The 27,299-nt window shown below is 37.5% G+C and overlaps 1 protein-coding gene across 7 annotated transcripts in view; it reads left to right on the top strand.

The window, feature by feature from the left end:
• LOC102956603 (complement factor H-like) overlaps window positions 1–27,299 on the top strand; it is a 200,018-nt gene that overhangs the window by 12,043 nt on the left and 160,676 nt on the right. For all 7 annotated transcript variants that reach the window (XM_042976088.1, XM_042976091.1, XM_042976094.1 and 4 more), the window contains exons 2-7: window positions 212–397; window positions 956–1,061; window positions 11,493–11,569; window positions 13,073–13,264; window positions 15,716–15,886; window positions 22,585–22,758. In XM_042976088.1, the coding sequence (XP_042832022.1) occupies window positions 212–397; window positions 956–1,061; window positions 11,493–11,569; window positions 13,073–13,264; window positions 15,716–15,886; window positions 22,585–22,758 (906 nt within the window). The remainder of the gene's footprint in view (window positions 1–211; window positions 398–955; window positions 1,062–11,492; window positions 11,570–13,072; window positions 13,265–15,715; window positions 15,887–22,584; window positions 22,759–27,299) is intronic.

Raw genomic sequence — 27,299 nt, 5'->3', positions numbered from 1 at the left:
CTTCTGCCACTCTGTAGATTGATTTCCTCTGCAGAAAGTGTTCTGACCTTAATACTGGTGTCTTTGAGGGGTGAAGGAAATAATGATCTTCTTACTTGTCTGCCATTTTGACTCCTCCCAGCATAGGTATTTTTAAAAGAAAAAATAACCTAAATGTTTTGGAAGTTTAAAAAAACACTTTAAGCAATTACTTTATTTTTATTGTTTTTAGATTGTGAAGGACCGCCTCCAGGAAAACAAAATGAAATTTTGGTAGGTGTCTGGCCTGAACAAAAATATCCAGAGGGAACTCAGGCTACATATAAATGCCGACCTGGATATAGAACTCTTGGAGCTATTATAATGGAATGCAAGAATGGAGAATGGGTGGCTCTTAATCCATTGAGGATATGTCAGAGTAAGTAAATCATACATTTGTGAAAACTTTAGTTGTGAAAATACCAAATGTTTGATATCGTAGCAATATTAGCTGAATTATATCATAATTGTCATTTAAACACAAAATAATATACCATCATTATTCTTTTTTTTTAATGTTTTTTTATTTTTGAGAGAGAGAGAGAGCACAGGTAGGGGAGGGGGGGAGAGAAAGGGAGACACAGAATATGAAGCAGGCTCCAGGTTCTGAGCTGTCAGCACAGAGCCCGACGCGGAGCTGAACCCACGAACTGTGAGATTATGACCTGAGCCGAAGTTGGATGCTTAACCGACTGAGCCCCCCAGGCGCCCCTATACCATCATTATTCTTAATAAGGAGTTGAAATCTTCCAAAATAAAAAAATCCACCATATAGACAAGTTTAATAATAAAATAATAACTTTGTGTTATTTTTCACTTTTCTACATCTTCAATTATGTCTTTGGATATAATATTAAATACCATTTTCCTTGAACTTCTACATCAAATGTGTTTCCCTGCATTACATAATGATATTATATTCTTTTGATCATTTTAGAAAGGCCCTGTGGACATCCTGGAGATACTTCTTTTGGTTCCTTTCATCTTGCAAGAGGAAATGAATTTGAATATGGAGCAAAGGTTGTTTACACATGTAATGAGGGGTATGTAGTCAATATAAAAAAATTGAGACAATTATAATTTAGATTGTAAATAGGGACTGTACTGATTAGTATTTTTAAGGTCACGTTATTTTTCTTTTTTTTTAAATTTTTAATGTTTTATTTTATATTTTTGAGAGACAAAGAGAGACAGAGGGAAGGGCAGAGAGAGAGACACACACACAGAATCCAAAGCAGGCTCTAGGCTCTGAGCTGCCAACACAGAGCCCAATGTGGGGCTTGAACCCACAAACCATGAGATCATGTCCTGAGCTGAATGAAGTTGGACACCTAACTGCCACCCACCCAAGGCACCCCAGTTACTTTATTTTTCTATGAGCATTTTTATAAGTACCATACAAGAAGCCTGAAAAATTAATGTATAATGGAAATGATTATATTTGGATACCATATTATCTCCTCAACATTGAAAATTTTAAATGAGTTATAATTACTCTTAAAGAGTGTAGTTCTAGGAGGGCTGGAAAATAGTATATATATAAATAAGGGTTTATTCCAAAAATTCCTGACTATATTCTATTATGTACAGAGTATATGGGAGGGAGTTCAATATGTCAGGGACAGTGAGAATGGCAACAAAATCAGATTACATGGCATCTCTTTGACAAAAGCTTATAAAATTTAGGAGAAACAAATATTTTACACCAAAGCAATAATAACTACCATTATTTAAGTTTCCATGGTGTGTAAATTATTCTTATCACGTGGACCAAAAATGCTACTACCTTCATAATCATAGACTCTGTTCTCTAATCTCCTGTTGGATTTTCATGGCTGATCTTAACACTGTGATACCTCTTCAGGGTTCTTTATTCCTGTTATGCCCATCTAGGTCTACACATTGTTTTGAAGAAAGTTTCATACATGGGAAAACCAGTATCATTACAAGTTTATGCTACATAAATACAAATAGGATCAATGTAATATTTTAAAGGTTAGGCTTTGGAATAAGCCTGCATCCCAAAACTCCACCACTTAATAACTGTATGTATCATTCTAATAGCTCTTCACTCCCATTTCCTCAATTATAAAAGTAGAAACATGGGACGCCTGAGTGCCTCAGTCAGTTGGGCATCCAACTCTACCTTTCAGCTCAGGTCATGATCCCAGGGTCATGGGATTGAGCCCCACATCAGGCTCTGCACTGAGCATGGAGCCTGTTTGGGATTTTCTCTCTCTCCCTCTGTCCCTCTCCCTAGCTTGCACACACACTCTGTCTCTAAAAAGAAAAGTAGAAACACAGCAGGTGCATCATAGGATTGGTGGAAAACATAAATAAGATACACTGAAGCCCTTCGAAGAGTTCGTGGGATATTGTAGGCACCCAATAAGTCTTAGTTCTTATGATTTTAGTGTCTCTTTGGCCACTGAGATTTTTCAAAGACATTTTTAGCCCAACTTTCAATCATTGCTGCTGGCTTTGTTATACATGACCAAATAGATGACGACCATCTGGGCTTAAACTTTCCAGTTACCTCACTGTTCACCTCTGTAATATCCCTGTCAATACAGGCTTGTCTGACCCCTTTAGTTTCCATATTGGACCTGGCAAAAGGGATCAAAACTCACAGACTTCATCCACTAGATTCCCTAAATCTCAGTAATAAATAAATATTTATAATTCGGTGAAAAAATTAGCGACATACTTAACCTCTGATCTTGGCTGCACTTTAATTCATCTTTGCTTCTTTCATCTTGTATAAGTTCTGGGCAAACTCTGTTAAAGATTCTATAAAAAGTAACTATCTGCCTCTCAGCTTGGATCTCCACCAAGAACTAGATACTCATTAGTGAAATAAAGGTCCTTGGACCATGCAAGATCAGCAAACATCAATATTTCATGCTATTTTAAAAATTTTAGATTTTTTTACCTACCTGAGGGGATGTACCTTTTGACCTAGTTGTTGAATCAGTGTAGAATGGGCTTACTACACCCATGGCTTCTGCTAGTCAACCGACCTTTTTTGATCCCTTGTTCCCATCCACCTTTTTTCTGCAATTTTGCCCAGCTGGGGTTGCAGATACATGAGCTATTACTTTTCCCCAAGTACCAACATTTGGACAGTCTCTTTTTCTTCCCCCTTTCCCTGTGTATATGGGCCATAAGCGGTTTTGTGTAGAATTTGGCAGAATCCCTAAAACAACTTTGGGGGAACGGGTGGGTTTCTGGTGTAGATGGAAAATGTTAACCAGGAAATGTACTTTCGGAACAGGGTACCAGTAGAGGAGACAAAGAAGGAAAATTAATCACCAATTATTTTGTTTCTTTATATGACAGAGACATAGATAAATGTTTGACTTCAAGTTCCGTGATCCTCATTTAAAATGTTTTCTTCCTTTAGAGAATTAGGAAGAAATAGTAACATTCAAAGGAAGACAAAGTAATTTTTGAGGGAGAAAGCTTGTGGTTTTTTTACTTGTGTAATGGGTGAAGCAATCCTTATTTGCAGATGAAGGAAACGTTTGTTTATGTACAATTATTTAGGTGTTAATGAAAGGCCCATTCTCAAAATTATCTCTCTTGTGGTTATCAAAATGCTGCCCATTACTTATGTTTTGAGAAAAAGCTTTCTGCTTCTTGCTGTCCACTGTAATACTAAGAAGGATGCTTTGCTTTGCTCTAAAGCCTCTGGTAATGATTATACATTTTGCATCTGCCCTAAGAAATTTTCATCCAACTAGAGCATTTTAGATTTTAAGGATGGGCTTGATGTGTTACCACAGTTAGATAAATTTGACTTTGAATGAATGAATTTTATAAGGAAATCTGACTCGATGACCACACTGTAAAAAATGCCTAGGATGGAAATGGGAAGATGAAGACAAGTGTTCAAAATAAACATGCTAAGAAATTTTGTCTATTCAAAATTTTGTCTAATCAAGAATAGATTATGTAATGAGGCCCAAAGTTCCAAAGATATCATAATTGTGGACGATAGGAGTATGGAACAAGAGTGGAGGAAGTGGAACATATTGTTAGCTCTTGCTTACTATCACGTTTTTTGGGTTTTCGTTTTGGTGGTAGTTCAAGGAGGTTATAACATTGTTAAGTGTAATTGACTAACTCAGTGATAAAATAAGAGGATATTGTGCACAAAATTCTAATGAGTTTCTGTCATGAACCAAGGATAATGATTAGTCCATGTGCCTGAAGACTTGAGGGCCTTTTTTTTTTTAATATAACTTACTGTCAAATTAGCTAACATACAGTATATACAGTGTGCTCTTGGCTTCGGGGGTAGATTCCCATGTTTCATCACTTACATACAACACTCAGTGCTCATCCCAACAAGTGCCCGTCACCCATTTTTACTTCTCAATGTCCATCACCTCTCAATAGCCATCACCCCTCAGTGCCCATGACCCATTTTCCCCTCTCCCCTGCGCCCCTCCATCAACCCTCAGTTCGTTCTTTGTATTTAAGAATCTCTTTATGGTTTGCCTCCCTCTGTATTTGAAACTGTTTTTTTTCCCTTCCCTTCCCCCATGGTCTTTTGTTAAGTTTCTCAAGTTCCACATGAGTGAAAACATATATCTGTATTTCACTGACTGACTTATTTCACTTAGCATAATACCCTCCAGTTCCGTCCACATTGCTGCAAATGGTAGGATTTCATTCCTTCTTGTTGCCAAATAGTATTCCATTGTATATATAAACCACATCTTCTTTATCCATTCATCAGTCGATGGACACTTAGGCTCTTCCCATAATTTGGCTGTTGTTGAAAGTGCTGCTGTAGACATTAGGGTACATGTGCCCCTTCGAATCAGCACTCCTGTATCATTTGGATAAATTTTGAGTAGTGCTATTGCTGCGTCCTAAGATAATTCTATTTTAAATTTTTTGAGGAAACTCCATGCTGTTTTCCAGAGTGGCTACACCAGTTTGCATTCCCACTAACGGTGCAAGAGGGTTCCCTCTTCTCCACATCTTTGCCAACATCTGTTGCTTCTTGAGTTGTTAATTTTAGCCACTCTGACCTGTGTGAGGTAGTATCCCAATGTGGTTTTGATTTGTATTTCCCTGATTATGAGTGATGTTGAGCATCTTTTCATGTGTCTGTTGGCCATCTGGATGTCTTCTTTGGAAAGGTGTCTATTCATGTCTTCTGCCCATTTCTCCACTGGATTATTTGTTTTTCAGGTGTTGAGTTTGTAAGTTCTTTATAGATTTTGGACACTAACCATTTATCCAATATGTCATTTGCAAATATCTTCTCCCATTTTGTCCATTGCCTTTTAGTTTTGTTGATTGTTTCCTTTGCAGTGCAGAAGCTTTTTATTTTGATGCGGTCCTACTAGTTCATTTTTGCTTTTATTTACCTTGCCTTCGGAGATGTGTCGAGTAAGAAGTTGCTGTGGCTGAGGTCAAAGAGATTGTTGCCTGTTTTCTCCTCTAGGATTTTGATGGTTTTCTGTCTCACATTTAGGTATTTCATCCATCTTGAGTTTATTTTGTGTAAGAAGGTGGTTCCGTTTAATTTTTCTGCATGTTGCTGTCCACTTCTCCCAGCACCATTTGTTAAGGAGACCGTCTTTTTTCCATTGGATACTCTTTCCTGCTTTGCCAAAAGTTAGTTGACCATACATTTGTGGGTCCAATTCTGGGTTCTATATTTTATTCCATTGCTCTATGTGTCTGTTTTTGTGCCAATACCATGCTGTCTTGATGATTACAGCTTTGTGGTAGAGACTAAAGTCCAGAATTGTGATGCCTCTGGCTTTGGTTTTCTTTTTCAACATTACTTTGGCTATTTGGGGTCTCTTGTGGTTCCATACAAATTTTAGGATGTTTTCTTTAGCTCTGAGAAGAATGCCAGTGCAATTTTGATTGGGATTGCATTGAATGTGTAGATTATTTTGGGTGACATTTTAACAATATTTGTTCTTCTAGTTTATGAGCATAGAATATTTTTCTATTTCTTTGTGTCTTCTTCAATTTCTTTCTTAAGCTTTCTGTAGTTTTCAGCATACAGATCTTTGACATCTTTGGTTAGGTTTATTCCTAGGTATTTTATGGTTTGTGGTGCAATTGTAAATGGGATTGATTTCTTGATTTCTCTGTTGCTTCATTATCAGTGTATAGAAATGCAACCAATTTCTGTACATTGATTTAATTTCCTGCGACTTTGCTGACTCCATGTATCAGTTCTAGCAGTTTTTTTAGGTTTCCCGTGTAAAGTATCATGTCATGTGCAAAAAATAAAAATTAGACTTCTTTGCCTTTTTGGGTGCCTTTTATTTCATTTTGTGGTCTGATGGCAGAGGCTAGGACTTCCACTACTATGTTAAACAGTAGTGGTGAGAGTGGACATCCATGTTGTGTTCCTGATCTCAGGGGAAAAGCTCTGAGTTTTTCCCTATTGAAGATGATATTAGCTGTGGGCATTTTGTATGGTTTTTATGACATTAGGTATGTTCCTTTTATCCCAACTTTCTTGAGGATTTTTGTTAAGAAAGACGCTGTATTTTGTCCATTGCTTTTTTTTTTTCTGCATCTATTGACAGGATCATATGGTTCTTATCCTTTCTTCTATTAATGTGATGAATCACACTGATTGATTTGCAAATATTGAACCAGCCCTGCAGCCCAGGAATGAATCCCACTTGATGATGGTGAATAATTCTTTTACTATACTGTTGAATTCGATTTGCTAGTATCTTGATGAGAATTCTTGCATCCATGTTCAACAGGGATGTTGGCCTGTAATTCTCCTCTTAGTGGGGTCTCTGTCTTTTTTAGGAATCAGGGTAATGCTGGCTTTATAGAATGAGTCTGGAAGCTTTCCTTCCATTTCTATTTTTTGGAACAGCTTGAGAAGGATAGGTATTAACTCTGCTTCAAATGTCTGGTAGAGTTCCCCTGTGAAGTCATCTGACCTAGGACTCTTATTTGTTGGGAGATTTTTGATAACTGTTACAATTTCTTCACTGGTCATGGGTCCTTTCAAATTTTCTATTTCTTCCCATTTGAGTTTTGGTAGTGTATGGGTGTCTAGGAATTTGTCCATTGCTTCCAGGTTGTCCAGTTTGTTGGCATATAATTTTTCATAGTATTTGCTAATAATTGTTTGTATTTCTGTGGTGTGATCTCTGTCATTCGTGGTTGTATCTATTTAGGTTCTCTCTCTCTCTCTCTCTCTCTCTCTCTCTTTTTTTTTTTTTTTTTTGAGAAGTTGGCTAGGGGTTTATCAATTTTGTTTATTCTTTCAAAAAACCAGCACTTAGATTCATTGATCTCTTCTACTGTTTTTTTTGTTTTTTGTTTTTGGATTCTATATTGTTTATTTCTGCTCTGATCTCTATTATCTCTCTTCTTCTGCTGGATTTGGGGTTTCTGTGCTGTTCTGCTTCTAGTTCCTTTAGGTATGCAGTTACATTTTATATTTGGGATTTTGTTTGTTTGTTTCTTGAGATAGGTCTGGATTGCAATGTATTTTCCTCTTATGACTGCCTTTGTTGCATCCCAAAGGGTTTGGACTATTGTGTTTTCATTTTCATTTGCTTCCATATATTTTTAAATTTCTTCTTTAATTGCCTAGTTGACCCATTCATTCTTAAGTAGGATGTTCTTTAACCTCCATGCATTTAGAGGCTTTCCCCTTTTTTTCTTGTGGTTAATTTCAAGCTTTATAGCATTGTAATCTGAAAATATGCATGGTATGATCTCAGTTCTTTTATATTTATGGAGGGCTGTTTTGTGACCCAAATGTGATCTATCTTGAAGAATGTTCTATGTGCATTCAAGAAGAATGAGTCTCTTGCTGCTTTTCGATGAAAAACTCTGAATATATCTATCAAGTCCATCTGGTCCAGTGTATTATTCAACTCCATTGTTTCTTTATTGATTTTCTGCCTGGATGATCTGTCCGTTGTTGTAAGTGGAGTATTAAAGTCCCCTGAAATTACCGTATTCTTATCAATTAAGATTGCTTATATTTGTGACTAATTGATTTATATATTTGGGTCCTTTCAAGTTAGGGGCAGAAACATTTACAATTATTAGCTCTTCTTGATGGATAGACCCCTTAATTATGATATAATGCCCTTCTTCATCTCTTGTTACGGCCTTAGTTTAAAGTCTAGTTTGTCTGATATAAGTATGGCTACTCCAGCTTTCTTTTGTCTTCCAGTAGCATGATAGATGGTTTTCCATCCCCTCACTTTCAATCTGCAGCTGTCCTCAGGTCTAAAATGAGTCTCCTGTAGGCAACATATAGATGGATCTTGTTTTTTCATCCATTCTGATACCCTTTGTCTATTGATTGGGGCATTTAATCCATTTACATTCAGAGTGATTATTGAAAGATAAGGATTTAGTGTCATTGTGTTAGCTGTAGGTTTCATGCTTGTGGTGATGTTCTCTCATCCTTTGTAGTCTTTGCTGCTTTCCACTCAGAGAGTCCCCCTTAGGAACTCTTGCAATGCTGGTTTAGTGGTCATCAGCTCTTTTAGTTCTTGTTTGTCTGGAAAAGCCTTTATCTCTCCTTCTATTCTGAATGACAGCCTTGCTGGATAAAGGATTCTCTGCATATATTTACTATTCAACGCATTGACTAATTCCTGCCACTCCCTCCTGGCCTGCCAAGTTTCAGTGGACAGGTCTGCAAATACCCTTATTTGTCTACCCTTGTAGGTTAAGGCCCGTTTGTCCCTAGTGGTGTTCAGAATTCTCTCTTTATCTTTGTATTTTGCCATTTTCACTATGATATGTCATGGTGTTGACCTGCTTTTGTTGATTTTGAGGGGAGTTCTCTGTGCCTCTTGGACTTGGATGCCTGTTTTCCTCCCCAGATTAGGGAAGTTCTCAGCTATAATTTGTTCAAATAAACTTTCTTCCCTTTTCTCTTTCTCTTCTTATGGAACTCATATCATACGGATATTATTTCATTTCATTGAATCACTTAAGTCTGTAATTCTCCCCTCATGGTCTAGTATTTTCTTATCTCTATTTTTCTCAGTTTCATCATGTTCCATAATTTTCTCTTCTGTTTCACTTATTCTCCCCCTCTGTTTCCTCCACCTTGCTGTCACTGCATCTAGATTATTTTGTACCTCATTTACACCATTTCTTAATTCATCATGACTATTTCTTAGTTCCTTGATGTCTGCAGGAATAGATTCCCTTATGTCTTCTATGCTTTTTTCAAGGCCAGCTATTAATTTTATGACTATTATTCTAAAGTCTTGATCAAGTGTATTGTTTATATATGTTTTGAGCAATTCTCTAGCTATCACTTCTTCCTGGAATTTCTTTTGAGGAGAATTCTTCCGTTTCATAATTTTGGCTAGTTTTCTGTCCTTTATGTGTTTTAATAGCTTGTTATGTGTCCTGCACCTATGAGCACTACTATGTGTCCTGCACCTATGAGCACTACTATATTAAAAATGGGTCATAAACTGTCCCAGGCCTGACTGTTCAGGAGGTGTTTTTTGGAATGTGTTGCATTCTCTCTCTTGTTGTTGTGACTGTGGTTGCTGTGTCTCCTTCCTTGTAGTTGTTGTTTGGATCTTCCACCAGGTGTGCTTTGATACATTCATTTAAGTAACCCTGGAAAAAAATTTTAAAAATGGGGGTGGTGGCAAAAGAAGTCTTATCCCATAGAAAGAGAGAAATGACAAGGTAGGGGAAAAAAGAAAAAAAATAATTGACCAGGTAGAGAATCAGAGAAACGATATGGCTTAATCTAGAGAGAGGGAGAGGAAAATAAAGAGGAAGGAGGTACAGAAGAGGTGTAAAAAGACTAGATTAAAAAGTCTACTTAAACAACAACCAAAGTAACCAAAAGAGAAGGGGAGAAATAAGAGGAAGAAAAAAAATACACACACACACACACACACACACGTACACACAAAATAGGAATTGAACAAGAATCAATTCAGAAAAATGCAAAACCACTGGACCAACCAGTGGCTGCACTGGTCTGGAGGAGGTGCTGTTTGGTTTACTCAGTGTCAATCTTGCTCTGTTAGATATGCAGTTACCAGGCGCAGAGGGCTGTGGTTTGTTGTAGGCAGTTCCCGCCTCCACTGTGGTCCATTGTTCTCTGAAACCCCACCTTGTTGGTGATGGGGAGAAAAATGGCGACACACCAGTCTCTCCTCTCCAGAGCGGGTGTCCCAAACCACTCTGTTCAGGCCATCCTCACAGTACTGTGCAGGTGCGAGCAGGCCATTTTGTCGCGCTCCGGTCTCTTTTGCCTCCCAAGCGCTTGGCTGGGATTCAAACCCCGATGTCTTAAAGGATCCCACCCTGGAGTCTCAGTTCTGGGGTAGTGCCAGTCTGCCCTGACAGCCGACAAAGGGCCTCTGGCTGGCGGGTGCCTGCAGGGTCTTTTGTCCTTGGAGTGTCTTGTGCCTTCTTCCCACAGTCCTCAAGGTTGGGAGACTGCTCTCTGACTGCACCTTTGAGTGTGCTACTGAGCCCAGGGCTGGTTCCCCTCCTACCCAGGCATGCATATAGGGCAGCAGGCCCCAGTCTGGAGGAAGCCCTACAACCCTGGAATGAGCTAGAAATTGGTTCTGTCTCCATTTATTCTGTTCCCCAGTCTGTGGTTTTTCTCTTCTCCAAATACAATCCTACACTTCCACAGCCTCTCTTTCTCTTCCTTTTGTCTCTCCACAGAAGGGGATCCCTCCCTTCTGTGCCTACACCACCACCCATTTTATCTCTCCCAATTGGCAATCATGAACCTATGGCACGTCAGGTTGTCCCCGTGGGCCCCTGGAGATGTTTCTGTTGCTCTTTAGCCCGGATTCCTGGAATTCCAAATCTTCTGGGCTAAATACTGCTGTGTTTGAGGGACAAGGGAACTTCGGGTCCCCCTACTTCTCCACTGTGTTAACTCTGTCTGAGAGCCTTTCTTAAGTAGTAGAGAAGTTTAAGAACAATAGAAAGTGGCATCTGGGTGGCTTAGTCGATTAAGCGTCCCACTCTTGATTTTGGCTCCGGTCATGATTTCACAGTTGAGATAGAGGCCCACATTTGGCTCTGTACTGACGAAACAGTGCCTGCTTGGGATTCTCTCTCTTCCTCTCTCTCTCCTGCTCTCTCTCTCTCTCTCTCTCTCTCTCTCAATAAATAAACTTAAAAAAATTTCTTCATCTCATACAGATACAAAAAAACCCAAACAAGTTAAATAAAAAAGAAAGAAAGAAATTTAAGAATAAGGAGGAGAAAGAATAGAAAGAGAGAAAGAATGAAAAGGAAAAGAAAGAGGGAAGGAAGGGAGTAAGGATGGAGGGAAAAAAGGAAGGAAGGAAAGAAGAGGGAAGGGAAGGAGGAAAGAAATGTATATGCTGTTAATTTTCTCTGAAATGGAGTTCCTGGACATTCAGAATGTATCAAACTTAAAATTTCATATAAATGCATATAATAAATTAGCTCACCATTCTGTCATTTTTGGTTTTTAGGTATCAGATGCTAGGTAGGATTAATTTCCGTGAGTGTGAATCTGATGGATGGACCAATGATATTCCTATATGTGAAGGTATATGTAAAATTGATTTACAGATATATTCAAATATTTAAAATATCTAAGATTTTTTGAGATATCTTACATTGAAACATCCTTAAAGTTTGTAATTACATATTTTTGATTCAAAGTATTTTTATGGCTTCTAATATAGTTTGGAATGGATATCTAAGCTTTTTATTACTACGCTATTTTGTGTTTCATTAACCAAATGTGAGTGCAGTTTCATCTGATCTAATGTATTCAAAGTATTAGAGATTAGGAAATCTAAAACCTATTTTCCTTTCCTTTTGGATTCTAAACACTAGAAATAGCACAAGGATCAGAATTTCAGCTTTACTAATGAATACATACTCAACCAATATCCACCCAAATGCAGAGATTGTCAATAACAGCTGAAATGGAGACCATGATTCAGTTATCTCTCCCCTCTTGCATGGCAAAGGAGATTTTCCTGTGGCCTTAGTCTTACTGAAAAGAGGCAGGAAGTAAGGAAGAGCTCTACTTTTCTTACTGATCCATAAAGCCAAGAGTCAGAATGAGAAAAATGTAGATCCTGTTTCTAAATTTTGGGCTAGTAATGCCAATCTCTCTAGTCATCATGGAAATAGATGAGTCAGAGTAGTCTTTCTTAGTTCCATGGTGAGAAGTAAATAGAGAGGGAGAGAGAGGGGGAAGGAGGGAGGGAATGAGGAAAAGGGGGAGGGAGGGAGGACCAAGAGGATGAAGGAGGAGGAGGAGGAGGGCGAGTGGGAATGTGATCACTCAAAAGTCCTGTTACCTAAAGAAGAGAACTTACGGGAATGAGAGGAGAGATCTAAATGTTTTAAGGAACATCTACACTGAAATCACCTGAGGTGCTTGTTTAATGCTGAAATTTTGGGTTACTAAAAACCTACTAAATCAGTATCTCCGGTAATAGCGCAGGGAGATAGCCATAGAATTTCCATCTTAATGAGCATCCTGGATGATTCTACTCTAAAATAAAGTTTAAATGCCATAACCTACAAGGTATTTGGAAAATATTAAGTAAAATCAAAAGGAATACTCAGATTATTTTGAGCACTGATGTGGGAGAGGAAGGAAAATTAAGGACTGTTTGTCTATTGAAAGAAATAGAGTCAGAAAGTTTGCATTTATACCTTTTAGGAATACAGTGTTATATTATCCTAGGGCTTAAGTGAAAAATTTCATCTAACTATCTCAACCTTTATATTTTTCAATTATTTAAGGAACATTTATTTGTTACTATAAAAATGTAAACTGACATTCAAAGAAATAATTTTTTCTTTGTCCGCTCTCATAGAAAATAATCAGAGATAAGCTTATTGGTGTTTTTTTTAATTTATAAGCCTTTATATCCAACAAACAGGTTTATTAAATGCTTCTTTAAAAAAATTAAGTAATTCCCCCAATCTTTCTTTGTTAGTGACTTTATACCTGTATGTGTATATATACATATTTTTCATAATAAAGTTGTCAAATTCTATTAGGAAAAGTTATATTTATTTTTTTCAGTTGTTAAGTGTTTACCAGTGACACATCCAGAGAATGGGAGATTGACCAGTAGCGCATTGGACCTAGACAAGGAATATACTTTTGGACAAGTAGTACGGTTTGCGTGCAATTCAGGCTTCATGCTTGTTGGGCCTGCAGAAATACGTTGCTCAACGAATGGTGTTTGGAGTGGAGAAAGCCCAAAATGTGTGGGTAAGATACATTTACTGTTCATGGGATCGGACAGTTTTAGTTTTTCTCATGAAAATTTGCACTTTTAAATATTATGCATAGAATAATACTAATTATACTAATAACATTAAAACTAACATTTATTGGGCACTTACTATTTGTCAGTAATTGATCTAAGTTCTTTACATTCCATTTTACCTTCAAAATGACTGTGATTTATGCACTGTTTTCACCTCTATTTTATAACTGAGGACATTGTGGGGCAAAAAAGTTACATCTCATGACCAAGGTTATGATGGCATGACGGTGGAGTTAAGATTCAAACCTAGGTTATCTGAAACCAAATTCCATGGTCATATCCATAATTAAATTGTAATTGGCTTTCATGCTCAAATAGATTAGTAAGCAGTTCTGCTGCAAGATTTAATATTGGCCTACAGAACAGGCTTTCTTTTAATTTGTAAGATCAAAAAGCCATTATGTATTTCCACTGATATAGCATTATAACATTCTGTTGTTGAATAATACTTCTAGAATGGGGTCCTATTTTATATTTGCACTGTAAGTTTAGAGAAATATTGTGAAACTAAACTGAATTCACTAAATAAGTTTTTGCCTTTTAAAAAAAGTTCTATAGTAAACTGCAAGTCAAGATTTCTTTAGTTATAATACTGCTAACCAGTGCATCATGACCAGTATGGTGATTGGGCTTTTGTAATGAAACATTATGGTCAGTCTGCTTCACTTTACCAATACTTTTTTGGCAGATATATCTGCCATATTTATTTTTTTTAATATTTTTTCTAAAATTCACACTTTCTTAGTTTAGTCTATCCTATAATGAGATGCAGGGAAAAGCATTTCTGTTCTTAAAAATTCTAACAATATTAGTTCTTCAAGTCAGTAATGGCAATCATATTTCTATTCAGCACAGCAAATACTGTATACCCCAGAGGCTCACAGATGGGGTTTCCCCCTTAAAACTAAATTTCTGAGCACCTGGGTGGCTCAGTCAGTCGAACATCACACTCCTGATATTAGCTGAGGTCGTGATCTCCCGGTCATGAGATGCAGCCTGGCATCCAGCTCCACGCTCATGGTGGAGCCTGCTTGCGATCCTCTCTCTCCCTCTGTCTTTGCTCCTCCCCAACTCACACTCTCTCTCTCTCTCTATCTATCTATCTCTCTATCTCACTGTCTCTCTCAATCTCTCTCTCTCAAAATAAATAAAATTTAAAAAAAACCTAAATTTCTGTGCTTAGTAAAACCTTACTGGAATAACTAATGCATAAGATACATTTTGAAGAAAGAATGAGACTTTTTCCAACGAAGTTGAGGGGGGGGAAAGTATATCAGTCAGGAGAAGTTCAGGGAGAGGAAGGTACAAATGCAGTGAGGCTTCCAGGAGCCTGAAGCTCCCCTGTTCCATGTCTTCGAGGCCATTGTGTAGGACACAAGCAGGGGTAGGTCAGTGATGGCTTGAAGATAGGCCAGTGCAAGGTTCTAAGGTGCTCCATATCATGCTGAAGAATTTGGCTTTTATTCAGACTGAATTGGGAATCGATGGAGGATTTCAGTGGAATCCTTCAACGGAGCGATGAAGGGACAAGAAAAACAGTCATTAAGTTACAAACAGGAAAATAGATTACAGAGGTGCAAGAATAGCATCTGGGAAATTAGTCATTGTTGCCATAATCCCAGGGGGAAATGTTTGAGAGAAGATGGGGGCAAATATGATGGCCAGTTTTTGGGTTTTCTTGACAGAAAATTTGGATGGATGGTAAGCCACAAAAACAGAAGATGTAATTCATAGATATAATGACAGTAGGTTAAATTAACTTCTTTGACAAAGTGTTATGCCAATTATGACTCTATTATCGATAACTAGAAAATACATAATTTTTACAAGTCATTCGGTGAAAATATTTATCACAATAAGCCTATATATCTATACCCAATTATATATATATAGTTGGTATCATTACTGGCCACTATTTACTTGAAGAGGACTAATTTATCTTCAAAGCAAATAAAATAAGCAACATAATTTTTATTTATTTATTTATTTTTGATAGAAAGAGAGAGACAGAAAGCATGAGTAAGGGAGGGACAGAGAAAGAAAGAGAAAGAATCCCAGAAGGTTCTACAGTGCCAGCAGGAAGCCACAGACAGGGTACGATCCCAGGAACCACGAGATCATAACCTGAGCCAAAATCAAGAGCCAGTTACTTAAGCAACTGAGCCACCCAGGCACCCCTAGCAACAGAAGTTTAATCAGAATTTTACCTTATTTCAAAAATCAAAATTAAGAACAACAGGTAATAATTCAAGCAACCATGTCAAAATAGAAGTTTTGTTTCGTTGTCTGATTTGCCTAAAGGAAACAAAACTTGTATCTTTAATATAACTATGTCTTAGACATGGCTTTTTAATATATAACAAACATTTTGGAATTTAATCCCTTATATTTAGAAATTTCCTGCCAAAAGCCAGAAATCGCAAATGGAAATGCTGCATCTCTGAAGAAAACTTACAAGGAAAACGAACGATTTCAGTATACATGTCACCAGGGTTATGAATACGGTAGTAAAGGAGATGCCATATGCACTGCATCGGGATGGACTCCAACCCCTTCATGTAAAGGTAATGTTATATTTCCTTTCTATATATTTTATCAATTCTTTTCATTCATATATTCCTTACAGTGAAGCAGTTTATTTTTTCTCACAATGGAGCGTTAATGTTGACAAGACCCAACTCTTATAAATACGATATACTTAACGTTTTATGTGTGCAAAAATTAATTTTGGTATAATTCTCTCGTTCTGAAAATAGACATAAAAGGAACAGAAGAGTTCAATAGCTCGTTAAGTAGTTGGTCTGCGGTCAAAAATCAAGTCTAGAGCAGAGCCAGGGCAATAATAGGCTCCCCAGGCATGATTACTTCTCAGACAGATTGCTCTTCTAAAGCCCAGCAGTTAGCTTTGCAAACAAAGTAAATGAGATGAATGTCATATGAGGGAACCCTCAATTAACAATGGAATTAAGTGGAAATAACTAGAGATTTCACTAAGCACAGGCGTAATATGAATCAATAGTGATGATGATGCGGGGGGGTGGCAGGGGGCACCCACCAAACTCTTTTAGGCTTCCTAATGGGGGATATTGTGCAGATGTAGAATCCACGTCAACTGTGCTTCGTGCCACCAAAAGTTATGTCTGTAATATTGTGTTCTACTTAGCCTACCTCATTTGAAAAGAGAGAGTTTCAAACTATCGTGGTCCAGATGCAAAACTGTAAAAGGTTGAGTTTAAGACATCATATCATTAGAAGAATAGCAAGAAGGTACAGCTATTACATGTCGCACGGTAACAACTGTGTTGAGCTGTTTGCAAACATTTATGGAAAAGAGTGCGTTAACTTCGGATGCGGGCTGCAGCAGCGAGTGAAACAAGTTACAAGTGCTATCCTACATGAAATCAGAGGTCAAGTGCCTTTCTAAAAGGGTGACTTTTATAGATATGGTCATATCGTGGCCCAGGGTAGGTGGGGAGATGGTGAGAAGAGTTGAACTCTTAAGAGCTCTCTGAACTTTTAATCATATGATTCATAATTCCATGCGTAAACCTTGTTTAATGATCCTCTCTTGCAAAAACTAGAGTTAGATTTTGAATGATTTTGTTCTTATTTTAAAAAATTTTTTGGTTGAGGGCACCTGGGTGGCTCAGTCGGTTAAACGTCTGACTTCAGGTCATGATCTTGCAGTTCATGAGTTTGAGCCCTGTGTCGGGCTCTGTGCTGACAGCTCAGAGCCTGGAGCCTGCTTTACGTTCTGTGTCTCCCTCTCTCTCTTTCTGCCCTTCCCCCCACTCACATTCTGTCTCTCTCAAAAATAAACATTAAAAAAATTTTTTTTTATTTTTTTACCTTTTTTTTAAAAAAGTAAGCTCCATACCCAACCTGGGGCTTGAACTTACAACCCTGAGATCAAGAGTCACATGCTCTACTGACTCAGCCAGCCAGGCACCCCAACCCCCCGAAAAAAATTTGGGGTTGAGTCCACAAGTAGCTCCTTGGAAAATATATCCCCCTACAACTGAGTGACCTCCACTTTCAGGCATTGTTAAGAAAATATTTTACAAAGAGGTTAGTGAAGAGAAGACAGTGATCACCCACATTAGATCTGTGATCGGCTGATCGTGTGTGGAGTCCAGCTGTTTGGCTTCATGGCATTTGTGGCTCCTACTCAAAGAAAGTGGGTGCACAAGTCCTCTGGCATTAACTTCCGCCGTATGTTTTACTTCCAGAGCCTGACTTAAATATTTAGAGAGCTAAATTATCCATCCAGTCGTCAAAATATAACTTATAAACCACTTACTTTATATCAGGCCCTTTGTCCTGTATAAACATTAGAATAAATCACTCCACATTTCAGTGAACATTAGAATAAATCATCATTCCAGGTTTCAGTGAAATTTACTTCTAAGTAAGACGTCAGGATCTGAATTCAGTTTTACTTTGACATAGGACTCAGGATAGCCTGACTGCTCCATAGAAATTGTCTAGTTAGTTCTTTTTCTTGGTCACATAGCTACCTGCTTAAAGCTGTTGCTGAGCACATATTTGTTTTAATGTGGGAAATCTGTTTTTCCCATATGTGTTGCTACAATTCCTAGGCTTACTTGAAACTTGACCCATCTACACCACACCCATGCACGCACACGCGCGCACACACACACACACACACACACACACACACAGTAAAGATCCCACATTTGTAAAACATTTTCTTTTTAGAATTTGTTTTTCATTTTCTTAGTCAATTGTATAACTCAAAAACTCAAGACAGGATGCCTTAGAATCCTCCTTTCTTTGGGGAGAGAGATGTCACTAAGATTGGATACTCTCTTTCACAAAACAGTTTACTAATGATCAAGATAAATAAAGAATGGTTCACCCCAAATTAAATAAGCATGCACTCTCTGTTACAACAGTGGTTAATTTTATTGAAATGTGTTTTACATTAACTGGATACGGAGAAGTCTTTTATTGAAAGGAACTCCAGGGGCACCTTGTTGGCTCAGTCAGTTAAGGATACCGTTCTTAATTTCAGCTCAGGTCATGATCTCACAGTTTGGCTCTAGAGTTTGAGCACTGCATCAGGCTCTTCACTGACACCATGGAGCCTGCTTGGGATTCTCTCCCTCCCTCTCTCTCTGCCACGCCCTCGTGCGTGCACTCCCTCTCTCTCAAAATAAATAAATAAACATTTAAAAATAAGTTTAAAAGTAAAAGGTACTCTACATTGTACCTTAGCTAGTATATCACAAATGCTTCTCCTTATTTTCCTAGGACAATAGAAGGATCTACCTGCTGGTAATGATGAATTCCAAATCTATAGATCTTGCTTTCTCCAAATCTATGATAAATTTGGAACTAAAATAAAATTAAAATAAAATAACCTAGGATAAAATACTTAAAATTTCTTCCATCCGGTTTATGATTTTATGTGTCAGGTTTTTTTTTTTTTAATGTTATTTACTTAGAGAGAGAGAGAGAGAGAGAGCGCGCGCGCGCGCATGACTGGGAGTAGGGGCAGAGAGAAAGGAAAGAGAGAATCCCCAGCAGGCTTCACACTATCAGCATGGAGCCCACTGTGGGGTCAATCTCACGAGCCATGAGATCATGACCTGAGCTGAAATAAAGTGTTGAACACTTAACTGAGCCACCCAGGCGCCCTTCAGGGGTTCTGTTTGAAGGTGATTTGTCAAAACTTTGGTCTCTTCATCTAATAGGAGCCAGTCTCTGACAGCAAATCATTTATAGGAATAATTAAAAGTACCAAGACCTGCTAAATAAAAGCCACCTTTGCTCCAAATCCATCTGTTCTCTGTACAAGTCAGATTTTCTGATGACGAACAACATAGAGTGCTAGCATTAAATTACTGTTCTTATCTCAAATGCTTACTGGTGGTATCTAACAGTAGGAAAAAATGTGACCCCACACATGCAGACATTCTCCAGTACTGTTTTAGATAGAGGCACTTGCCCTGGCAGTGTTTTACTAGCATCATTTATATTAATGGAAATTATGAAAGTAGGGATTACAATTTATCATTGAGTTTATGTCTTCTGCTCAAAAGTAATCACCTGAAGTTCTTCTATTTTAATTATTTTAACAAAGTATTATTACAAATTTATTAAAAATTATTTAACAAATTCTCCCAGTATTTTTTGGTTGGGCTCTTAGTAAAACTCTTGTTTTTATATCTTGTAGCTTTTGACTTCAAAATTAAGTTAAGCCACACTATGAAGTAAAAATTAATATATGATAAACTCCACTGCAAAGGTCTGTGAAAATATGATAGAGCAGAATAAAGTGAGGAGAAAAAACTAAAAGTAAATTTAAGGTTACATTTAAGGTACATTAAGGCTCATCTCAAGGTAGTGTCAATTAAAATCAAGCAGTGTAGACATACTTAAGATTTGTGGTTAGATGGTCACATATTCTTTCTAATATAACCATTGCTAATATAAGTATAGTATCATGTTTAGAATAGAGACTTATTAAAGCTTATTCTGGAGGAATGAAGTACAAATTTAAGACCAATTAAAAGACTATCATAAAACCTCTAAGAGTTGGATGTACACAGTTGAAGCATGGAATGAAGGGGAGGAGATGTATAAGCAATAATTATAAGATTATAGAATGTGCTGTGTGAATGAATATTGAAGTGATGGGGAGGAGGGAAGGTGAGGTAAATTTCCAGGCTCCTGTCATGAGGTTTTTGTGTCACAAATTAAAATGTTGAACACAGGAGGAAAAGCATATATTGAGAAAAGGTTGATTTAGTTGGCATGTAGTTAGTTGGATATGCCTTTGAATTATTCACATGGACCTGTCTAGTGTGAAGCTTCAGTTGGATATATGGATTTGGATCTCACTGAAGAGTTATTAGCATAATGCTGATAGCTTTTTATTGTGGAAGTATCTTGATTCACAGAGAAAATGTGAAGAAGCAAACAACAAAATCAAGGACAAATACTCATGTAGAACCAACTGTCAAGCATAGATATTCATTCATACAATACTCGTTGGGTCTTCAGGGAAGATATTTCTGAGGTGGTGATAAGAGTCAGCCAGAAGATCTAGAGGAGCATCACCCAAGAAATAAGGAATAAAAAGTGCAAGTGCTATGAATAAGCCTGGCATGTGTGAACACCAGACAGAAGGCTATTGTGTTGGTCGTATAGAGTAAGTGGGACCTTGGTAGGAGATGAGATCTGAGAAGTAGACAGGGCCTAAAATTAAGTAGAGCAGAGTGGTTAGATACTGGTGGTATCTAACAGTAGGAAAAAATGTGACCCCACACATGCAGACATTCTCCAGTACTGTTTTAGATAGAGGCACTTGCCCTGGCAGTGTTTTACTAGCCAGTAAAATAAATAAATAAATAAATAAAATAAGTAAAATAAATAAAATAAAATAGTACTGTTCAGACAAAAATAAGGAGAAGTAGGAAAACATAAGAATGCAGGGCATTGGAGAATGCCAGTAAGTCAGTGATCAACAGTGTCAAATATTACAGAGGGTTTTTATCTATTCAGTTCAACAAATAATTAAGGAGCCCATAGTATATAATACCAGTCACTGTGATATGAGCAATTCATAGAGATTTTGGATTTGGAAATTGGAGGACATTGGTGACTTTTGTCTTAATAGCACCAGCATGTTAAAGATGTCAAAAGCCAGATAGCAGTAGGTTGAAGAATAAGTGGGAGATTGAAAACCAGACTAATTGGAAGATGATATTTGAAGGATCTTGGTTGTGAAGAAGTATAGTACATTAACAACCTTGGAAAAAGGGATGAGATAAGGAATTTAAAATTGGAGAAGCTTGTATATCCATTTAAGAGAGAATAGTAGACAAAATGAGAGAGGGAAGGAATATACAATGGTTCATGCTCGATGGAAGAATTAAACTTTTGAAAAGCTAACTTGAATGAAATAAACACCTCATCGTCAACAAGTAAGAGAAAGGCTAAAGTTCAAACAGATGTAGCCAAAGTTAAGGACATGTTAGTAAGAAATCTAGGGAACCCCACAGCTGGTAGTCTGAAATTTGTTATGTGTGAATGCAAGGATTTATTTGTTGATGACGGAACTATTGTGTTAGATGGCTTTTGAAGAAAATGATGAGACTGTGATGAAAGTTACTTTGGGAAATGGAATAGGAAGTAAATTGGGGGCATATAAATGGATTTTTGGCATTGCTGAATGTCCACCATGGCACTAATATAAATGGTTATGTAACATTTCTACAATAGTTTAAAGGTATGATATTTTATTATACAAGGAATTTTGCAGATTGATCCATTGGCTAGATATTAGCAAAGTTGATGGAAAGAACTGAGACAGAACTTTAAAAATTAAGATAGAGTAGGTCATGGGAGAGCACATTATAGTCTGAAAATCAAATCCATCCTTTGCCCTTTGTGTAAACAAAGTTTTATTGGAATATAGCCATGCTCATTTGTTTATGTATCTTTTAGGGCTGTGTTCGTATTGAGTAGCTGGGACAGAAACATTTTATCTGGTTCTTTACATAAAAGGTTTTCTCCAAACCCTGGACTAGTTTATTCTATTATACTAATAAAAATGTATTCCAGAATTTCAATAGCCTAAAAAATTGAAGTTTATTTCCTGTTTATGCCCACTTCCAATGTAGGTCTGAAGGGACTCTGCTCATTATAGTAGCTGTAAGAATCAAGGGTAGAGACATCACCTCTCCATGGCTGTCCTTAATCCCTGCAGCTAGAAAAAAGAACATAAAAATTCGCACAGTGGCTTTTTAAAACTTCCTCCCTAAAGGGAAACGTGTTACTTTACTCATTTTCTTGACCTGTGTAAATCAGACGACCACATCTAATTCTTGGCAAGGATATGAAATCCTACTAAGTGTCTGGAAGGAAAAGACTCAAGCCGTTTGTAAACAGTCCTAGGAGAATCACAGATGCCAGGGAAGTTGAATAGTTTGTAAGAAGAGTTGAAGTGATATGTCATGAGTTTATTGCCACATATAGAATATTATGATATATGTGATGGCTTTGGAGAAAGGATTCAAGAGTCCAGGGGGCACAAATATATCAGATGTGAGATATAGTGGTGGGACATGAATGATATGATGGGAAGGATGTAAGACTAAACTCACATTAATCCCATTTTATGCTGTGGTAGGGACAAAAAATAATAATACCCACTTTCTATATTTTTATGTACTTGATTATTTTAATGGGTAGTGATTTCAACATTACCTACATATTCTTTTTTTTTTCCCAGAAATTGTATGTGCTTCTCCTCACATTGAAAATGGTAACTATGCACCAGAAAGCATCAGATACAGAAGTGGAGATGAAATCACATACAATTGTAAAACTGGCTTTGATCGTTCAACCCAAGGAAATACGGCAACATGTACAAATAGAGGCTGGGTACCTCAGCCAGGATGTACTAGTAAGTTCCATTCTATCTTGACCTACTTCTAAATTCTGAAATTATTGTCTCTTTAACAACAACAAAAATGAGTACACAGTAAATCCAAGTATTTGCCTTACTGTGTATGTAAAGCAGAGCCTACGGAGACATTCTTTTCTTTTCAAAGTAGATAATTCTAATACAATCTAAGCCACATTTTTGAAAATTAAAAGCTATTTAATTTTTGCTATTTGGTATTAAATATGTGTTTGTGAATTTCTCTAACTAATGTAATTCTAATATCTGAATTAAACCATTTGATTTGTATTTCCCTGATGGTGAGTGTTATTGACCATCTTTTCATGTGTCTGTTAGCCATCTGGATGTCTTCTTTGGAAAATGTCTATTCATGTCTTTTGCCCATTTCTTAACTGGATTATTTGTTTTTTGTGTGTTAAGTTTGAGAAGTTATTTATAGATGTTTGCAAAAAAGACATCCAGATGGCTAACAGACACATGAAAAGATGCTCAGCATCATACATCATCAGGGAAATACAAATCAGACTAAAATAACATATCACCTCATACCTGTCAAAATGGCTAAAACTAACAACACAGGAAACAACAGATGTTGGTGAGGTTAAAGAGAAAGGGTAAACCTCTTACGTTGTTGGTGGAAAATGAAACGGGTGCAGCCCCCCTGGGAAACAGTATGGAGGTTCCTCAAAAAGTCAGGGGCGCCTGGTTGGTTCAGTCTTTTAAGCTTCCCACTTCAGCTCAGGTCATGATCCTGCGGTTCATGAGTTCGAGCCCCATATCGGGCTCTGTGCTGACAGCTCAGAGCCTGGAGCTGCTTCGGATTCTGTGTCTCCCTCTCTCTCTGTCCCTCCCCTGCTCACACTGTCTCTCTCTCTCTCAAAAATAAATAATAAAGATTAAAAAAAAATTTTTTTTAAAGTCAAGCAATTACACTACTAGGTATTTGCTCAAAGGATACAAAAATAGTGATTCAAAGGGATACATGCACCCCAATGCAGCATTATCAACAATAGCCAAAGTGTGGAAAAAGCCCAAATGTCCATCAGCTGATGAACGGATAAAGAACTTCTGGTATATATTTACTCTGGAAAATTCCTCATCCATCAAAAACAATAAAATCTTGCCGTTTGCAATGACATGGATGGAGCTAGAATATATTATGCGAAGTGAAATAAGTCAGAGAAAGACAAATACCATACGATTTCATTCATATGTGGAATTTAAGAAATGAAACAGATGAACATGGGAGGAAATAGAGGCAATACATAAAAGAGACACATAACTATAGAGAACAAACTGAGGGTTGCTGGAGGTGAGGTAGGCGGGGGAGGAGGGTTACGGGTTAAGTAAGTGATGAGTATTAAATAGGGCACGTGTGTTCATGACCACTGGGTGTTATATGTAAGTGATGAATCCCTAAATTCTACTCCTGAAACTCCTATTACACTAAATGTGAACAAACTGGAATTTAAATTAAAACTTGAAACAAATAACTTACCTAAGGCAATTTTACGTTCACAGCAAAATTGACAGGAAGGTACAGAAACTTCCTATACACTCAGTGTTGCCACACATGCATACCTTCCCCATTTATCAACATGCCCCCATCCCCAAAGGTATGTTTTTACATTGATGAATCTGCATTCATCCATCATATTACCCAAAGTCAGTAGTTTACCTTAGAGTTCACTCTTGATGTACATTCTACAGGTTTGGACAAGTGACATATGTATATGTCAGGTTTGTATAGTGACATGTCCATCATTATGGTATCATACAGAGCTTTTCACTGCCCCCAAAATCCTCTGTGCTCCACCTATTGATTCCTCCCCTTGCTCGTTCTCTGCAACCAGAATGTCATATAGTGGGACTCATGCATCCTGTAGCCTTTTCAGATTTTTTTAAAAATTTTTTTTAATGTTTATTTATTTTTGAGGGAAAGAGAGACAGAGCGTGAGCTGGGGAGGGGCAGAGAGAGAGGGAGACACAGACTCCGAAGCAGGCACCAGGCTCTGAGCTGTCGGCACAGATCCCAATGTGGGGCTCGAACTCACAAACCACGAGATCGTGACCTGAGCCGAAATTAGTTGCTTAACTGGCTGAGCCACCCAGGCGCCCCCAGATTTTTTTTTTTTTAATGCTGAGAAATAGCTTTTGTGATTCCTCCAAGTCTTTTCATGATATGAGAGGTCATTTCTTCTGGCTCTAAATGATACTCCATTGCCTGGATATATCACGGTTTCTTCATTAGATTCGTGTACTGGTGGACATCTTGGTTGTTTCTATGTTTTACCAATTATGAATAAAGCTGTCATAATCAAATAAATAATAAATAAATAAAACATTTGGTAAGGCTAGTGTCATTGAACACCTAATATATTAGTTCTTTATTTCTGTGTAACAGATTTCCCCCAAAGCATATTGGCGTCAAACAACACACCTTTATCTTCTCAGAGTTTCTGTGGGTCAGGAATTTGGGAGTGGCTTAGCTAGCTAGTTCCGAGCCAGGCACTTCTTGTGTTGCAGTCAGGATGTTGACCTAGGCTGCAGTCACCTGATGGCTTGGTAGGGCCGGAGGATCTGCCTCCAAGACGGCTGACTCATAAGGCTTTTGGCAGGAAGCTTCAGTAACTTACCACATGGGAATCTCCATAGGCTTCACGAATGGCAGCTAACTTTCTCCAGAGTTCATGATCTGATAGAGAGAGCGGCAGAAGCTTCCATACCATTTACAAACTAGTCACACACTGTCACTTTAGCCATATCTAGACTTTAGAAGTGGGTCTCTAAGTCCTGCATACTCAAAGGGAGGAGAATTAGGCTCCTCTTTTTGAAGGGAGAAAAAGACACTGCAGAATTTTCCAAAACCATCCATGTAACAAAATTCCATTCAATTCAACAGAGTACTGTCTTTTTTCCTGGGGAATGTTTCCTCTACTCTTTTCCAGGTATTTTTTGTCTCTATAGTTCTATTCCTTTCCTTTCCATACCGCATTTGGTTGTACAGGTGTACTGCACTTAACGCCGGATAATATATGAATACATTATGATACAAAAAGTAGGTCAGTGGCCTCCATATTAATTCTAGGGATAACTCCAAAATGAATTTTCAAATCAAAAGACCCTATCATCAACATGAAACAGACCTTAATGTGTAAAACAATTATAATAAAAATACTGAATGATTGAATGATTGAGATATAATCGACATATAACATTATATTAGTTGCAAATGTGCAACATGATTTGATACTTTTATATATTGTGGAATGACTTCAAACACAATTGTAGTTAAATCTATCACCACATCGTTAACATGTTTTTTCTTGTGGAAGCACCTTTAAGATCTACTCTCTTAGCAACTGTCAAATATACAATGCAGTATTAATAACTGTAGTCACCATGCTGTCTGTACCTTACATCCCCATCATTTTATTATTTTATTACTGGTAGTTTGTACCTTTCGACCTCCCTTGACCCATTTCTCCTGCCCTTCAGGCCCTGCCTCTAGCAACCCCCACTCTGTTCTCTTTATCTAAGAGTTTGGTATTTTTAGATTCCAAATATAGCTCATGTAGTCTTTGTCTTTCTCTGTCTGATTTATTTCACTTAGCATGGTGCCCTCCAAGTCCATCCATGTCATCACAAATGGCAACATTTCCTTCTTTTATTGGCTGAATAATAATCCTAGTTTCTTATGCACTCATCCAGTAATGGACACTTAGATTGCTTCCACATTTTGACTATTGTAATAATGCTGCAGTGAATATGGGGCACATATGTCCTTTTCAGTTAGTGTTTTCCTTTCCTTCAGATAAATACCCAGAAGTGGAATTGTTGGATCATATGGTAGTTCTGTTAATTATTTGAGAAACCTCCATGCCGTTTTCATAGTGGCTGCACCAATCTACATTCCCATTAACAGGGCAGAAATGCTCCCTTTTCTCCATATCCTCACTAACATTTTTTTTTCTTTTTGATGAAGCCATGTAAACAAGTATCAAGTAATATCCTATTGTGGTTTTGATTTTCATTTCTCTGATGATAAGTTAAGTTGAGCATCTTTCATGTGCCTTTTGGTCATCTGTGTTTCTTCTCTAGAAGCAATGTCTGTCCAGATCGTCTGCCCATGTGTTATTCAGATTGGGCCTTTAGTTATTGTTGTTAATGAATTATATGAGTTTTTAAAATATATTTTGGATGTTTCCCCTTATCAGACATATGATTTGCAAATATTTCCTCCTACTCATTAGGCTAGTCATCAGTTTGTGGATGGTTTCCTTTATTGTGCAGAAGTAGTTGGTTAATGCAGTCCCACTTGTTTAGTTTTGCCTGGATTGCCTTGCTTTTGGTGTGAATTCTACAAAATAATCGCCAAGATCAATGTCAAGGAACTTATCCCCTATGTTTTCTTCCAGGAGTTTTATGTTTTCAGGTCTTTCGTCCATTTTGTGTTAGTTTTCGTGTATGTTGTAGATAGTGTTCCAGATTCATTCTTTTGTATGTGGCTGTCCAGTTTCCACAACACCACTTATTGAAGA

Source organism: Panthera tigris, chromosome F3 (assembly GCF_018350195.1).
Source record: "Panthera tigris isolate Pti1 chromosome F3, P.tigris_Pti1_mat1.1, whole genome shotgun sequence".
In the NCBI taxonomy this organism is placed as follows: Eukaryota; Metazoa; Chordata; class Mammalia; order Carnivora; family Felidae; genus Panthera; species Panthera tigris.
This window is presented reverse-complemented; position numbering and strand designations above follow the sequence as displayed.